Source organism: Pristiophorus japonicus, chromosome 2, assembly GCF_044704955.1.
Source record: "Pristiophorus japonicus isolate sPriJap1 chromosome 2, sPriJap1.hap1, whole genome shotgun sequence".
In the NCBI taxonomy this organism is placed as follows: domain Eukaryota; kingdom Metazoa; phylum Chordata; class Chondrichthyes; family Pristiophoridae; genus Pristiophorus; species Pristiophorus japonicus.
In genome coordinates, this window is record NC_091978.1 from 170,597,764 (window position 1) to 170,615,941 (window position 18,178).

At 43.4% G+C, this 18,178-nt stretch overlaps 1 protein-coding gene across 5 annotated transcripts in view; it reads right to left on the reverse strand.

Moving 5' to 3' along the window:
* Positions 1–13,258, reverse strand: part of tmem33 (transmembrane protein 33) — a 67,904-nt gene extending 54,646 nt beyond the window's left edge. The window contains exons 1-3 of one of the 5 annotated variants that reach the window (XM_070870254.1): positions 13,094–13,251; positions 12,578–12,631; positions 10,343–10,396 (exon numbers count right to left, since the gene is read on the reverse strand). In XM_070870254.1, coding sequence (XP_070726355.1) covers positions 10,343–10,384 — 42 coding nt within the window. In that variant the 5' untranslated portion in view covers positions 10,385–10,396; positions 12,578–12,631; positions 13,094–13,251. Of the gene's footprint in view, positions 1–10,342; positions 10,397–10,834; positions 11,002–12,577; positions 12,992–13,093 lie in introns of those variants that run through there. The other 4 variants (XM_070870256.1, XM_070870250.1, XM_070870255.1 and 1 more) reach the window with 4 other exon arrangements.
* Between the last annotated feature and the right edge of the window lie 4,920 nt (positions 13,259–18,178).

Sequence of the window (18,178 nt, forward strand, 5' to 3'; positions counted from 1 at the left end):
AAAGTGCTTTGCGACATCCTGAGGCTGTGAAAGGCGTTATATAAACGCAAGTTTTTTAAAATATATTCAGATGAGACGTTAAACCAAGGCCCCAACTCCCCTCTCGAGTGGACAGCAACATTCCCGCTAAACTGTGCAACCATGCAGCAGTGTGGAGGTCTCGTGCAGGTCGCTCACCGGCTTTTATATGGGAGAAACCACGCAAGCACGAAAATTTGAATGGACCGTGCAGCCAGTTAAAGGGACTGCGCACCAAAAATGAGGGAACATCAGTGGACAGCCTCTGCTGCTTCAGCCCTCCCCCTTGCCCAACATTCTCAATCCCTGTGTCCTTGTAAACAACCATCTCCAACTTCCGTTTTCTCTACAAAGTCCTTGAACACGTCGCAAATCTTTCCCGCAATTCCATATTTAGAATCTCTCCAATCAGGTTACTGCCCCTGCCACATCATTAAAACGGCCCTAATCAAAGTACAGATGACATCCTGTGTGACTGTGACCAAGGTGCACTATCTCTCTGCAGACTTTTAAATGGTTAACCACACCATCATCCTCCAATGAATGAGCGCTATTGTCCAGCTCAGTGAAGCTGCCCTGGCTTGGTTCCACTCTTACCGTGCCAATCGTAGCCAGAGCATCTCCAGCAATGGCGTCTCTACCTGCCTCCACACCATTACCTCCAGAATCACCCAAGGATCTATCCTTGACCCTCACCAATTCCTCATCTACATGCTGTCCCATGGCACCATCATCATCCGCAGACATGGGGTCAGCTTCCAAGTGGATGCTGATGCCACCCAGCTCTACTTCTCGACGACCTCTTTTGACCTGTTAACCTCGTTAACTGATAGTTGAAGCTAGACAGCGTAGCGTCAACCAGGATGTACAATACCTTGTTAACCATTAGATAGCCTTAACTTCATCAACTGTTATGAACTTATCAATTGCAGTTTGACAATTGATTAGAGGAAAGTCACATTCAATTCCAGGCAAACAAGGACACAATGTCTGTGTAATATGATGTGACAACAACAGAAACCTGGCTGGGGATATGATGTGGCAATGATGGAGACCTACCTCAAAAAAGGGCAGGATTGGGTACTAAATATTTCTGGATATGAAGTGTTCAGGAAAAAAAGAGGTGCGGTGGCAGTATTGATTAATGAGAATATTACAGTGCTGGAGAAAGGATGCTCTGGAGGGATCAAGGACAAGATCTATTTGGTTAGAGTTAAGAAACCATAGAGATGCCATTACACTACTAGGTGTATTCTATACAACACCAACTAGTGAAAAGGATATAGAGGAGAAATCTGCAGGGAAATTACAGAGAGGTGCAAGAACTATAGAGTAGTGATAGTGGGGAACTTCAATTATCCTAATATAGACTGGGATAGTAATAGTGTAAAGGGCAGAGAGGGGGAAGAATTTCTGAAGTGCGCTCAGAAGAACTTTCTTGACCAGTATGTTTCCGGCCCAATGGGGAAGGAGGCATTGCTGGATTTAGTACTGGGGAATGAGGTGGTTCAAGTGGAGCAATCTTCTACAAGTCATGCTGTTGAACTTCAGAAAGAGATTCCCAGCCATATATTCAATGTTAATTTTCAGGGTTAAAATATATTATTCAGACCTCATTTAGACTGGTAATAGATAAATCTATTTTCCTTGTCATAGATGTATTACAGTAACCCTAAACAGAGTGTTGCTTCAGCATGTGCTGGCCTCAAGCCTAATTGTGAATCTGCTGTCCCAGAGTTAACCCAAACCGAATGGTAAGTTGCTGCTGAAGCAGCAGTTCTACCATAACCAGCAGTTCTACCATAACCAACATTTTTTCCCCACCGTTGACTCAAAATAAGTACCTCAGCAATGAGAATTTCATAATTGCCTCTCATCTTATATGCTTCATGCCAAAAGATCGCACTTGCTATCAGTTAACCTTTGATTTTGCGATTCATAAACAATTCATTAGCATGTTTAATTAATACTGTAGATAATATTTAACAATGGTTTACTAAACCAAAAAAAACTAGGTACATTAGAGGGGCTGTAAAGTTTTCACCAGCAGTTTATAATACCCAGTACGACCATAGATCTTCTTTAAGATGTGAAAGCAGGCTCCTGTGTCTGCTTTCACTAACCGTAAAATTCTTGGGCGCAATTGCTGGGCAAATAGCTCAACTCTGCGCCAGAAATTGTGATTTCCAAGGTGATGTGAATGATCTGTCAAGGCGTACCCTGATAGATCGCACATTCAGGATTTAGCGCATACAAATCCTGAACCTGCGGTATATTTCAAAGGCAGTACGACAGTGTAATCTCAAGAGTACGCAGTCATACCCATGGCAAAATCTGGGCCATTGTCTTCAGCCCGACAGAAACAATGGACTCTCACCTCCGATTCCAACTCCCTCTCCAGCTACTGCTTCAAGTTGCAACCTGTGTTTGAACCCGAGCTGAGCTTCCAACCCCACATCCTTGTCATCACAAAGACCTCTGCCTCCATGTCTGTCTCAGCCCATGTGCTGTTAAAAGTCCCATCCATGACTGTCACCCCCACAATCTGTAAACTTCAGCTCATCCAAGACTGCTGCACTAATTCCCATTTACCAATCACTCCTATCTTCGCTGACCTGCATAACTGTCCAGTCCCCCAGTATCTCCAATTTCAAATTGCGATCATGTTTCAATCTCTTACTGGCTTTGCCCCATCTCATTTCTGTAACCTCCTCCAACCATAAAACTCTCCATTATTTTGACTCTGGCATCTTTTGCAACCCCACCATTCATTGTCATGCCTTCAACTATCAAGGCTAGAATTTCTTCCCTAAAATTCTCAGCCTCTCCTCCTTTAAAAATCTCCTTAAAGCTTTTGACCAAGCTTTTGGTTGCCATTCCCAATATCTCTTTCTTTGGCTCAGCTTCCATTTTTGTCTAATTCTGCCTCTGTCAAGTGCTTTGGATATTTTCCTACAGTATAAATGAAAACTGTAGTTGTTGCTCTGCCATCCAATGAAAAATGTTAAGGAGTTGCACGCAATGTTCCCCCTAATTTTTTTTTGGTGCACGGCCCCTTTAAGGGGCTACGCGGCCCTTTCAGGGTTTCTTTAACATTGTAAAAGCCGGTCCCAGGCTGTGCGGGACCAGCAGAGAGCTGCGCGGCTACACAGCTTAGAGGGAACATTGGCTGCATGCTAACATAGATGCTGACTTTAAGGGCAATATGAGTTACAGTCCTGAGCTTGGATCTTGCGTTACAAGATGGGACTTTTAACACACAAAATCCAATCATGGCCCCATTTACAGATACTGCACGTAAAATGACTTTTCGGTTTTCCATTGATAAAGCCTGATTTATGAGTTTTCAATGTATTTGAGATTAAATGTTATGACCCACACAGCATTTTTGATATGCAATAGATATAGTGATGGAAATTAAACTGAAACTGGTCAAAACTAACAGCTAGCAGTAAAATCATGGATTCTTTGGGGAAAGCATCTCTCCTGAGACAGGCTTTTATTATGCAACTCCTAGCATCATGCAGTGGCACAGCTCTCTAGCGCGTGGCTGAGCGGCCCCCGGCCTGCGAGCACCATCGGAGCAGGTCGGGGAGTGGAAGAAGCAGTGTGGCGGCCTGGCCCAGCAGTCTGCGCGGCCCCCGGCCTGCGAGCACCATTGGAGCAGGTCGGGGAACGGAAGGCAGCCTACCACTCCAGGGAACAACGCGAGCTGGAGCAGGAGAGCAATGGCAGTGAAGTGTGACATCAAGGTCCAGGCCGATGATTGGAGTGTGGGCAGGTACTGCAGGAGCGGCGAGGTCGGGGCGAAGGAGCGGCAAGAGTTCGTAGAGGGACGTGATCGGGGCCCAGGAGAAACGAAGGCCCAGGGACAGCACGGGTCAGCCCACACTGCGATGTGTGCGTGCACTCGGTCCGTGCTGCAGAACAGGTCTCCAGTCATCTTGGTTGATCCTTGCTACTGGACCAAGACCGAGCTCTGTCAAGACCGTGTGGTGGCTGGTGTGCAACAGTCACCACACGTTAAAACAAAATCCAAGCACAGGCATCTTCCACCCTTCAAGATTTAGTTCAGACCTGGAATTTTAGGTCCATCATTAAAACACCTGTGAACTTTTTGACGTGGAAGCAAGTCATCCTCGATTCGAGGGACTGCTTATGATGATGAGTGCGCTGATCTGCACCCAATTATACTCCAGGCTGCATATAGGAGGAATATAAAACCAACTGAGGAGGACACAAACAACCTTCCAGATATAAAAGGGGTCGCAGGGTCTAGTAAGGAGGATGAACTGAGGGAAATCCTTATTAGTCGGGAAATTGTGTTGGGGAAATTGATGGGATTGAAGGCCGATAAATCCCCAGGACCTGATGGACTGCATCCCAGAGTACCTAAGGAGGTGGCCTTGGAAATAGCAGATGCATTGACAGTCATTTTCCAACATTCCATTGACTCTGGATCAGTTCCTATGGAGTGGAGGGTAGCCAATGTAACCCCACTTTTTAAAAAAGGAGGGAGAGAGAAAACACAGAATTATAGACCGGTCAGCCTGACATCGGTAGTGGGTAAAATGATGGAATCAATTATTAAGGATGTCATAGCAGTGTATCTGGAAAGAGGTAATATGATAGGTCTAAGTCAGCATGGATTTGTGAAAGGGAAATCATGCCTGACAAATCTTCTGAAATTTTTTGAGGATGTTTCCAGTAGAGTGGACAAGGGAGAACCAGTTGATGTGGTATATTTGGACTTTCAGAAGGCTTTCGACAAGGTCCCACACAAGAGATTAATGTGCAAAGTTAAAGCACATGGGATTGGGGGTAGTGTGCTGACATGGATTGAGAACTGGTTGTCAGACAGGAAGCAAAGAGTAGGAGTAAATGGGGACTTTGCAGAATGGCAGGCAGTGACTAGTGGGGTACCGCAAGGTTCTGTGCTGGGGCGCCAGCTGTTTACACTGTACATTAATGATTTAGACGAGGGGATTAAATGTAGTATCTCCAAATTTGCGGATGACACTAAGTTGGGTGGCAGTGTGAGCTGCGATGAGGATGCTATGAGGCTGCAGAGCGACTTGGATAGGTTAGGTGAGTGGGCAAATGCATGGCAGATGAAGTATAATGTGGATAAATGTGAGGTTATCCACTTTGGTGGTAAAAACAGAGAGACAGACTACTATCTGAATGGTGACAGATTAGGAAAAGGGGAGGTGCAAAGAGACCTTGGTGTCATGGTACATCAGTCATTGAAGGTTGGCATGCAGGTACAGCAGGCGGTTAAGAAAGCAAATGGCATATTGGCCTTCATAGCGAGGGGATTTGAGTACAGGGGCAGGGAGGTGTTGCTACAATTGTACAGGGCCTTGGTGAGGCCACACCTGGAGTATTGTGTACAGTTTTGGTCTCCTAACCTGAGGAAGGACATTCTTGCTATTGAGGGAGTGCAGCGAAGGTTCACCAGACTGAGTCCCGGGATGGCGGGATTGACCTATCAAGAAAAACTGGATCAACTGGGCTTGTATTCACTAGAGTTCAGAAGAATGAGAGGGGACCTCATAGAAACGTTTAAAATTCTGACGGGGTTAGACAGGTTAGATGCAGGAAGAATGTTCCCAATGTTGGGGAAGTCCAGAACCAGGGGACACAGTCTAAGGATAAGGGGGAAGCCATTTAGGACCGAGATGAGGAGGAATTTCTTCACCCAGAGAGTGGTGAACCTGTGGAATTCTCTACCACAGAAAGTTGTTGAGGCCAATTCACTAAATATATTCAAAAAGGAGTTAGATGAAGTCCTTACTACTAGGGGAATCAAGGGGTATGGTGAGAAAGCAGGAATGGGGTACTGAAGTTGCATGTTCAGCCATGAACTCATTGAATGGCGGTGCAGGCTAGAAGGGCCGAATGGCCTACTCCTGCACCTATTTTCTATGTTTCTAATTGCTAACGGGGGGGGGGTTTCACTGCTTTGACTATAAAGCACTCAGGAACCAGACTACATAGAATATACAGCACAGAAACAGGTCACTCGGCAGAACCAATCCATTTGATTTCTTGGTCACTATCTTATATTGATGGCCAATAGTTTTGCCCTTCGCACAATTGGAAACATTTTCTCTGTATCTACTCTATCAAAATCTTCATAATTTTTTAATACAAAGACCTCCATTTGGTCACTCCTCAGCCTTCTCTTTTCAAGAGAAAATAGTTCCAGCCTGTTCATCCCATCCGGATATCAATAACCATGCATTTCAGGTATCATACTTGTAAATCTTTTTTGCACCCTCTCCAGTGTCTCTATATCCTTTTTATAATATGGCGACCAGAACTGTACACAGTAATTAAAGTGTGGTCTAACCAAGATCCGATATAAGTTTAGCATAACTGCTCTACTTTTCAATTCTACCCCTCTAGAAATAAACCCTACTGCTTGGTTTGCTTTTGTTATGGCCTTACGGACTTGCATTGTTAACTTTTAGTGATTTGTGTAATTGAACTCCCAGATCCCTTTGCTCCTCCATCCCATTTAGATTCTTATTTTCTAAGTGATATGTGGCATCCTTATTTTTCTTACCAAAATGTAATACCTCACACTTATGTTGAAATTAATTTGCCAGTTATATTCTTCAAGTTTATTAATGTCTTCATATAATTTGTTGCAGTCCTCCTCAGTTTTGACTATCCCTCCCAATTTGGTGTCTGCTGCAAATTTAGAAATTGTGCTTTTGATTCCAAAGTCTAAATCCTTAATATAAATTATGAACAGTGGTCCCAGCACTGATCCTTATGGGACCCCACTTCCCACCATCTACCACTCAGAATGGCTGCCCTTTACCTCTAATCTCTTCTTTGTCTGTCTGTCTTTTAGGCAGCTAGCTATCCATTCTGCTATTTGTCCCAACTCCACATGCTCTGACCTTATTCATTAGTCTATTATGTGGTATCTTATCAAAAGTCTTTTGTAAATCTAGATAAATTATATCTAATGCATTACCCTTGTCTACTCTTATCTCTGTCTCTCTCACGGTTAAATTATCCTTCTGTTTTTTAAACTTATGTACAGAAGGCAAAATGACAATAACCAAAAAGCATTCTCAGGATGTGAGCCAGTATTTATTGCCCATCCCTAAATTACTCTGTAGGAGATGATGCATCTGAACCAGGCAAGTTTTTCACAGCTCTGCTCAGCAGATAAAATTATAAACGGTCAAGGTTTTCAATCCCAAATAATGTAAAGTTCATCTAGTGGTTTGAGAGTGCAACACATCAGAATCAGACACCGATGGGTAGCTCGTGTTCATTCTTCAGTTTGGGACAGTTGGGAACCAGTCAAGAGTAATTGTTTTTGACTGGAACAGTTTAATCATGCAATAAAGATTATTCCAGGAGATGAGAGAGGAAATACATACATTTATACACATGCAAGAAAGAAGAAAACATGTATTTTTTGTCTTTTTAAAAGATGCGCTCAAGGTGAAGGATGTTAATGCTGGGGAATGAAATTCTTCTCATTTTAGATACCACCAGCTCAGGTATAGCAGAGCCAGATGTAGGATAAAGCTCCCTAAAACTCTGTCCAAATGACATGCATCAACCCCAACCTTAGAAGAGCACCCCAATTGCACCATGTTTGTTCCATTTCCATAACCAGCCAACCTGCGCCATCTCTAAATGATATTGACAATTAATGCTGAATTAGGGACAGTTTTGTGCTGTAGACTCATGTGCACTGGGAAATGGATTGAGACTGCCCAAACTCATTTTGTATAGGGCAGCCAACAAACAGAGAAGGCTTTTCATCCCACAGTCTGGGCTGGATTTGGAGAGAGATGAAAGATTGTAATTTTCACTACAGCGAGCTGCTTCTCTTCCGACACATTTACAACTGACTCTTCAAACTGTGAAGTGGAGGAGGGTGGTGTTGGACTATGGGAGAAATACAACAGATTATGGACTCCAAGTAGATTCGGGAGTATGGGGTGTGGCAGTATTAGAATGGCCATGCATGTTAGATTAATGGAGAGAGCATATGGGGTGAGAGAGCATTGGGGGTGGATCCCAGGATATAGGCGAATTGGAAAAGGGGTTCACAGGACATGGAAGTAGTCGCAGGGAAGCGAAAGACTTGCATTTGTATAGTGCCTTTCACAACTTCAGGATGCCCCAAAGTGCTTTAGAGCCAATGAAATACTTTTTAAGTGCAGTCATTGTTGTAATGTTGGAAATGTGGCAGCCAAATGCACATAGCAAGCTCCCACAAACAGCAATGTGATAATGACCAGATAATCTGTTTTTTATTATGTTGATTGAGGCACCTTATTAAAAAACTTGGTAATGTCTATGTCAAGTGAAGCAGTAAGGATAACTGCAATAAATCCATTAAAATTACAATAACCCCATTAAAAAATAAACTTGACCAGCTGCAAATGAAAAAAACAAATTATCCATATTATTCTGACGAAGGGTCATCGACCTGAAATGTTAACTCGGTTTCTCTCTACAGATGCTGCCTGACCCGCTGAGATTTCCAGCATTATCACTTCGTTCAACCCAATTTGATACTGCTACTGCTAGGGATCTCTGAGCATATATTCCAGTAATACACGTGCTGAATGTGGTTTGATGTTTCTGCCATTCAATAACATGCAGAGATGGGGAATCCATGGATGGTGATGGGAGAACACCTATACAGGCAATATATTTGCCATATTAAAACTGGAATTTATTTGTTCAAAACAGCATGATTCATAATGAGCAAAACAGGAGATAAGATGAGGCGGGGCGCATAGTAAACATTTAAGGATGTTCAATCATCTTTTTTTTCTGGGAAGCTATGGTGGATATCTCTGAGAAATGTAAAATTTAAACTTAGCCAGATACTGCAGCTGAATCACTTGGAGCCAGAACATTAAACTTTAAAATTGCTAAGAAAGAATAATGCTTGATTTATTACTAGGGCTACAGACTTTTTAAAAAGTCATTGAGATGTGGGCATCGCTGGCAAAGCTAGAATTTATTGTCCATCCCTAGTTTGATACAACTGAGTGGCTTACAAGGCTCTTTCAGAAGGCAGTTAAGAATCAATCTTGTTGGTATGGGATTGGAGTCACAAAGGCCAGACTGGGTAAGGATATCCTTCCCTAAAGTAGATTAGTGAGCGAGTTAAATTTTTCCGACAATCAACAGCTTCATGGTCACTTTTACTGATCCCAGTTTTTCTATTTCCTTTTTCTAAAAAAAAAATACTGAATTTAAATTCTCAAACTTCCATGGTGGTATGTAAACTCTCATTCTCTTGATTCAGGCCTCTGGATACTAGTCCAGATAACCTCTACTCTACCATACCAGGATTGTGACGCAGTGAGAGAAAAATCAAATGGTCTGCATTGAAAAATCTGAAAACCTATTTGAAATTAGATCATAGGATGTGGGCGTTACTGGCAAAGCCAGCATTTATTGCCCATTCCTACTTGCCCTCGAGAAAGTTGTAGTGAGCTGCCTCCTTGAACCGCTGCAGTCCATGTGGTGAAGGTACTTCCACGGTGCGGTTAGGGAGGGAGGTCCAGGATTTTGACCCAGTGACTATGAAGGAACAGCGAGATATTTCCAAGTCAGGATGGTGTGTGACTTGGAGGAGAACTCGAAGGTGATGGTGTTCCCATGCACCTGCTGCCCTTGTCCTTCTAGGTGGTAGAGGTCACGGGCTTGGTGAGTTGCTGAAAAGCATCTTGTAGATGGTAAACACTGCAACTATGATGCGCCGGTGGTGGAGGGAGTGAATGTTTAAGTTGGTGGATAGGATCCCAATCAAGCGAGCTGCTTTGTCCTGGAAGGTGTCAAGCTTCTTGAGTGTTGTTGGAGCTACTCATCCAGGCAAGTGGAAAGTATTCAAGCACACTCCTGACTTGTGCCTTGTAGATGATGGAAAGGCTTTGGGGAGTCAGAAGGTGAGTCATTGACCACAGAATACCCAGCCTCTGACCTGTTCTTGTAGCCACAGTATTTATGTGGCTGGTAAAGTTAAGTTTCTGATCAATGGTGATCCCTAGGATGTTGATGGTAGGGGAATTCAGCAATGGTAATCCCATTGAATGTCATGGGGAGGTGGCTAGACTCTTTTGTTCCTAGATATAGCTCAGGTGCTCAAACTGATAAGGAAAGGGTTTTAAAACAAAATTCAGAACAGATAGAATTGACTTAATTCGCTGCAAAAGAACTATAGGAGGCAAAAGGATTTATGAAGGATAAAAGAGCAGACAAATTAATGGTGGGCATGTTGTGACAGTAGTTAGTCATCAGCTATGACAGAGTGTTGTGCTGTACTCACCAAGATACCACCCTGAGGACCATTTCTAGTTGTATCTGCCATCACTGAATAATGCTGGAAAAAAGCAAAATCTTAGTTAAATCAAACATATACGACAACAAAATATATTAACTGACCATTCATCTCATTGCCATCGGCTGCCAGCACAGAATGGCAACCACATTTTTCTACATAACAGGCACAGCACACATGTTTAAAGAAAAAGGCTGCATTTAAATGTGAATATTTGCTCTTCTGACATGTACAGTTTACTCCTGGTAGTTGGATTTTTTTGTATGAATTATCCAATAATTTGAATTAAGCAAAATGGTAATTTAGAGTAAAAAAACATGGAATTCAGATATTTTGAATTAGGCACTGTACATCTCATTCCCATTGGAAAATCACCAGCTCCACCATTCCCTCAATTGTAAAAGCAGATCTTCCTTTCCATCTCATCTCCTCCTAGTAATATTTTATGCTAAGTTCAAGAGTATTCACAATTGCACACACCTTGTTAGAAATACAAAATATGATTGGGTCCCTGGGGTAATGAAGTTCCAGTGTTTACAATTCAAGAATTAAAGCTGATCTTTGTTTTATTCCTTAGTGGTTGACATTCAAATTACAATGTGTCAACTGAATATTCATGTAGTGATTCCTCAAGTCACATACCAATTCGTAGGTGTACAGCTTAAATAGAACAAAATAAATTTCACTATTACACCAGTGGAGATAAAAATGTTAGATCATTAAGGTATATAATGAGTTTTAAAATAGTTTTTGAAAAATTCTTAGCTCTATGATTAACTATGAAGTGCAACAATTTTGTAAAACATAAATTTCACAAGGTCACATCAGCTGATGCTGAATCAGTCATTTCTTCACATGCTGTTCTGAAAACTTTGTAGGCATAACTTAGCCCACATCATTGAACATTTCCCCAGAATTCTTTTTATTCATTCATAGGATGTGGGCATCTCTGGCAAGGCCAGCATTTATTGTCCATCCCTAATTGCCCGAGAGCAGATCGGGATCTCAATATAAAAATTAGAATGCTTTGATTTGGTTTTGTGTTGGCTGCCTTACAATATTTATTTGCAAGTAGATACTAGCCTTTCATAAAAATATTCAATACTGTCACAAAAAGGCTAGCCTGTTCGCTCTCTCTCTCTCTCTCTCCATTTTACAAAATAATTCTATAAAGTGAGAAGTGTACATATAATGCCTTCACATCCTGCCTCAATGACAAAGCAATTAGGCATTTTTTTTTTACTTTCAACATTACAATTTTAAATAATGTTTACATTACTGAAATAGAGGATACGTGATCAAGGTCTGTGGGATATTATATATTCTACAGATAGTTTCTCAACAATCAAGATTAGGGACAGCATCATACATTGGATATCAATGTTTTAAAATTTTTATTTTTCATCTGGATATTTTTTGGGCAAGATTGCCCTCCTCCAAAAATATTTTCCTCCCTGACACTTTGTGGCTGAAAAGGGTAAACAACCCACTCAGGTGAGCCACTGCACTATGTATTTCATAAACAAAATATGTCCCCTCTGGTCTGCCCTTTCACTTGGCACCCCAACACCAAAGAGTTCAGATTTGGAACTCTGGCTCAACACATTGGGAATAGATGCTGATTTGAGCCACTCAGTTAGAAACATTGCTGCATTCTTTTTAGCATATATTCTAATTACACCACATATTACCCAAGCATGATACATGTATGTTACAATTAAATGAACTTTAACTGCTGATTATATGTTGAGTGTTATGACATTACTGAATAATTTTGTTTTTCATCATTCACTTAATTTATTTTCCTTCTCCATGAAATACAAAAAAAAGGAACAATTACTTAATTTGTACAAATTACACTTCTGGGAAATGAAACTGACAACCAGAATGTGTCACATTCAAGACTTTACACATAAATGCATTAAACATGTTCTTCTGTTCATGAAACAAGACCATCATGGCTGAAGATGGTTTGTGGATCGTCTACACTTGGTCAGTGCATAATTATCCATACACACACATGGACATTTAACTCATTTACAGGGCATGAGATGTAAAGCAGAACATATACAGAATGAAACTGGATACTTCCCAAGGCATGCTAGTTATACCAACGAGGGCAGATGTGAGCAAGCACTTTGTCACATGCTATGAAACCGTGAGGGCCAAGTCTAAATCCATGTCCCCCTTATCTTGCACACGTCATAAGTTTCTGATGCTAACCTTGGTGTTCTGGTTTAGGATTTATCCATTAATGAGACGACAGCCCTTTCCAATCTTGTAGGCCACAAAATGCAATCAGGAGAAAAGCAGCAAAGAAAAAAAACATAAAACACAAATAGGATTGAACCGGATTTCAGGGACTGCAAGTGGCCCGCAGGCTAGTTTGGACACCACTGAATTTGGGTGGCCAAGTTTCTACTTAAAAACACCCTCACTTGACAATCACCGTCAATGTTAACGTCACTTCGAGGCAGCTTTCTCCCCACACACGCACTGTAACTGGCCAGCTGTGCGGACTGGGGCCGTGTAGCAGCTGCAATCTCCCGGCTCAGGGTCTGGTACTCTCTCCCAGTGAGTGAGGCCCAGCCTAGCCCTGCGCCCTTTCCCGAGCCTGCCAACGGCGCCGCCCCAGACAGGCAGCTGCTCTCGGGTCCCGAGAAACGCTCTCGAATGTTCCATGCTGTGACGCGTCGTTACCCTAGCAACCCACCGCAGCTGGGCCCACGGGAGTCCTACCTGGAAGATGCACAGCGATAGTGAGCGTCCCGGTCAGGGACGAGGAGGAACTGGTGGAGAAGGAGGGAGGAGGCCCTGTCGCGCTGAGCACACGGCCGCGGTACTCGTGCTTACCGAAATCCGGCTCCGCTTCTTCCTCCCACTCCAACCGGAAACCACCCAACTCTCGCCCGCCTCCCAAATCCCGCGCAACCACTTCCGCTGCCCAAAGGCCGTTTCTCCTGCGCAGTCGCAGGATGCCAGTTGCTGTTGCTCCCCTGGGCCGAGTGTCCGCTCTCAGCCACAAATGGCCCTGAAATCCCTTCCTCTCCGGGTCTGTCTGTATTTAGTGTGTACGGACTCGGCGAGGTCGCGTAAAAACCGAGTTTTGGTGTGTGATGCACATATACCGAACCTCGGCAGCCAGGACATGCGCAAGGGCAAGATTGCGCTATTTACCCATCTTTTGCCCAGCGAATGCCCTTAAAACTCTTGCGCCTGGTAAAGGCAGGCGCGTAGCCTACTTTTACAGGCATAAGAGTTTTAAAACTTACAAAAACGTAGTAAAATAAAATTTAAAAAACACATTATTAAAAACCCTGCGCACTAAGATAAGTTCATTTTAAACCCTAATTTTAAAACTTTTTTTTTAAATCGGGAACAATATATACTCTGAAATTCCAGTCGGAGGCTTCCTTTGGACGAATGCCTCCAACCCGAAATTTCTCTCCGAATGTACCTGGTGGACCCAGAAGCGCCTTAGATTCCGGTCGGAGGCCTTTCCACACACTTCGCAGCGCATCCACGTCTTCTAGATACGGACAGAGAAGCTGGAGTCACGAGAGCCTGGACCATTTTATGCGTTCCCATTACTATCAGTGAGAATAACCCCCCCCAAAACAGAAGAACATAAGAATTAGGAACAGGAGTAGGCCATCTAGCCCCTCGAGCCTGCTCCGCCATTCAATAAGATCATGGCTGATCTGGCCGTGGACTCAGTTCCACTTACCCGCCCGCTCCCCGTAACCATTAATTCCCTTATTGGTTAAAAATCTATCTGTGACTTGAATACATTCAATGAGCTAGCCTCAACTGCTTCCTTGGGCAGAGAATTCCACAGATTCACAACCCTCTGGGAGAAGAAATTCCTTCTCAACTCGGTTTTAAATTGGCTCACCCTTATTTTGAGGCTGTGCCCCCTAGTTCTAGTCTCCCCGACCAGTGGAAACAACCTCTCCGCCTCTATCTTGTCTATCCCTTTCATTATTTAAAATGTTTCTATAAGATCACCCCTCATCCTTCTGAACTCCCAATGAGTAAAGACCCAGTCTACTCAATCTATCATCATAAGGTAACCCTCTCATCTCCGGAATCAGCCTAGTGAATTGTCTCTGTACCCCCTCCAAAGCCAGTATATCCTTCCTTAAGTAAGGTGACCAAAACTGCACGCAGTACTCCAGGTGCGGCCTTACCAATACCCTATACAGTTGCAGCAGGACCTCCCTACTTTTGTACTCCATCCCTCTCGCAATGAAGGCCAACATTCCATTCGCCTTCCTGATTACCTGCTGCACCTGCAAACTAACTTTTTTGGGGGATTCATGCACAACGACGTAGGACTGCTCCTGGGCACGGCCAAGGGTGCCATCAGCCGGTCCAGGCAGCGGGCGGTCGAGGGGGTCGTTCAACCTGACTGCCTGCCTCTCTTCCGCGCGTACATCCGCGCCAGGGTGTCCTTGGAGATGGAGCACGCGGTGTCCACCGGTACGCTCGAGGCCTTCCGCGAGAGGTGGGCACCGGCGGGACTGGAGTGCATCGTCACGCCCGGCAACCAAATTTTAATTTGATTTTATGTTTTTAAGTTAATTTGTTTTAATTGCCGGTGCTTTTAGTGTCCCCCTCCCCTTTTATAGGGGGCACTTGGAAAAAAAAAATGTTTTTGTGCCCAAAAAAACCCCCCCAAAAATACCACAAAAAATAAAAAAGGGCCTGTAAATGTTTGGTGTTTCCCCCAGATCGGGGGGGCACGGTTTAATGTTTTTTATTTACTCCCAAAAAGAGTTTCATGCACAAGGACCACCGGTATGCTCGTGGCTTTCCGCGAGAGGTGGGCACCGGAGGGACTGGAGTGCGTCATCACGCCCGGCAACCAAATTTTAATTTGATTTTACATTTTAAAGTTTAATTTGTTTTAATTGCCGGTGCTTTTAGTGTCCCCCTCCCCTTTTATAGGGGGCACTTGGAGAAAAAATATGTTTTTGTGCCCAAAAAAACCCCCAAAAAATACCACAAAAAAATAAAAGGGCCTGTAAATGTTTGGTGTTTCCCCCAGATCGGGGGGGCACGGTTTTATGTTTTTTGTTTACTCCCAAAAAGAGTTTCATGCACAACGACCCCCAGGACCCTCTGCACTGCAGCATGTTGTAATTTATCCCCATTCAAATAATATTCCCTTTTACTGTTTTTTTTCCCAAGGTGGATGACCTCACACTTTCTGACATTGTATTCCATCTGCCAAACCTTAGCCCATTCGCTTAACCTATCTAAATCTCTTTGCAGCCTCTCTGTGTCCTCTACACAACCCGCTTTCCCACTAATCTTTGTGACATCTGCAAATTTTGTTACACTACACTCTGTCCCCTCTTCCAGGTCATCTATGTATATTGTAAACAGTTGTGGTCCCAGCACCGATCCCTGTGGCACACCACTAACCACCGATTTCCAACCCGAAAAGGACCCATTTATCCCGACTCTCTGCTTTCTGTTCGCCAGCCAATTCTCTATCCATGCTAATACATTTCCTCTGACTCTGCGTACCTTTATCTTCTGCAGTAACCTTTTGTGTGGCACCTTATCAAATGCCTTTTGGAAATCTAAATACACCACATCCATCGGTACACCTCTATCCACCATGCTCGTTATATCCTCAAAGAATTCCAGTAAATTAGTTAAACATCTTGACAGATCAGAAAAGCCGGTTTTCGGCGCATGCGCATTGCGTGCCAAAAACCGGCTTTTGCGAGACCTTGATGGGTCCAGACGTATTCTGTACAGGCCCGACGAGGCCGGAATTTCAGGGCCAATAACAAATAATGAGAACTCCTACTTACGGAGTTGCCATTATTATGAATGAGAATATTTTACCTTGATTGGCTGTCCAGTGCCATGTGACTCCAGCTTCTCCCAGCGCATCTGCAAGACGTGAACGCACTCTGATGCGCAGGGAGAGGAGGCCTCCGACCGGGATCGCTGGAGGGCGCAACAGCAAAAGGTAGGTACGGATCTTTTTTACTATTTTCTGGCGAGTGCCCGCGGGAAGCCCAGCACCGAGATTGCAGGCCCAATGTCTCGCATGCTGTTACACCCCTGGGCTGAGTGCCTGATCTCAGCTGCAGTGTGTCATGTGCTGTTGTTCCTGGGCTAAGTGCCTGATCACAGCCACAGTGTATCACGTGCTGTTGCTTCTGGGCTGAGTGTCCGATCTCAGTCGCAATGTGTTGCACACTGCTGCTCCCCTGGGCTGAGTGCTTGATCTCAGCCTCAGAGTGTCACACGCTGTTGGTCCTGGCTGAGTGCACAATCTCAGCTGCGCCCGTCCTTCCCTCGCACTGAGTCTAGGTGTGTGGAGCAGCAAGTGAAAAAGAAGCAGGATCTTATTCTCAAAATATCTTGGCCTGTGAATTGGCACAAAAAATGTGTCGCAATGACTCTGTAATAAATTGAGGAAATCCTAGCATGAGTGTGTTATGCATGTATTTCCTCGGTCAATTAAGCCCATTCACCGACACCCGCGCCCGGAACATCGTGGCTCATTGGCCCAGAATTTGCGGTCAGCAGCGAAGCAACGGCGCTCACCACTGATTTGAAAGAAAAGCTGGTCACAAAGATTTAGAGATCTCTGTGGCGTGAATTTCACCTCTCCAGACAATTTGTTGAATTAGACGCCAATTCAAGTGAATCTCCCGCGTCCAGCAACAGTGATGTCATGAAGCAGGTAGAACAGCCAATTACATTGAAGAATTCTCACAGACAGCAAACTAGGAAGTAAAATGCACAGAATCTAATTTACTTTATAATCATTTTACAGAGAGCGAAATAAAGATTAGGGCATACACAGTATACACATACAGTATATACAGTACATATAAAGTAGAAACTGAAATATTGTAAACAAAGCGTTTTTTTTCAAAAACCATGTAATTCTTAATCATATTAATGTAAAATTTTGACATTTCACAAATATAAAATTAGCTTTTCAGGACCAGAATGATTGTTCAGTAGTCAATACACCGTTAAAAACACAGTTACGCCTCTTTCAATAAGGCTTTAACTTTTTGGTGGGTCTGGAGATAATTTATCAGCGATATTTCAGCGTAATATTGAAGATTTTATCCTTCAGTGTGATTTCAATAGATTGCCCGCTCTGGGGAGTTCCACAGAGAAACCAGTAGAGCAGGGAATGACTGACCACAATTTCTGGATTTCCACATTTATCTGTGCATGCGCAAAATCCTGTAGTGGCTGTCAGTTTCAGAGGAGTGATAATGGCAAATACTGACAGTTTCACCGTCATTACCACTGCAAAATCTGGGCCATTATCTTGGCTCTGCACAATGCTCTCATTGTATAGAGGGATACACAGAAATTTCCTGCAATTATGCTGATTCAAACAGATAGATTTTAGACATAAAGCACCTAAATTCATATTTCTGATGTTTAATGGGGAGGTTTTTCAGCAATTTATCTATTTCTCACAACGTATACATTTTCCATTTCTTTATAGAATAGTACAGCATAGAAGGAGGCCATTCAACCCATCAAGTTGTAAATGGTAATTATTTACGAAAGGATATACTTGCTTTGGAGGCAGTTCAGAGAAACATAGAAACATAGAAAATAGGTGCAGGAGTAGGCCATTCGGCTCTTCGAGTCTGCACCGCCATTCAATAAGATCATGGCTGATCATTCCCTCAGTACCCCTTTCCTGCTTTCTCTCCATACCCCTTATCCCTTTAGCCGTAAGGGCCATATCTAACTCCCTCTTGAATATATCCAATGAACTGGCATCAATAACTCTCTGCGGCTGGGAATTCCACAAGTTAACAA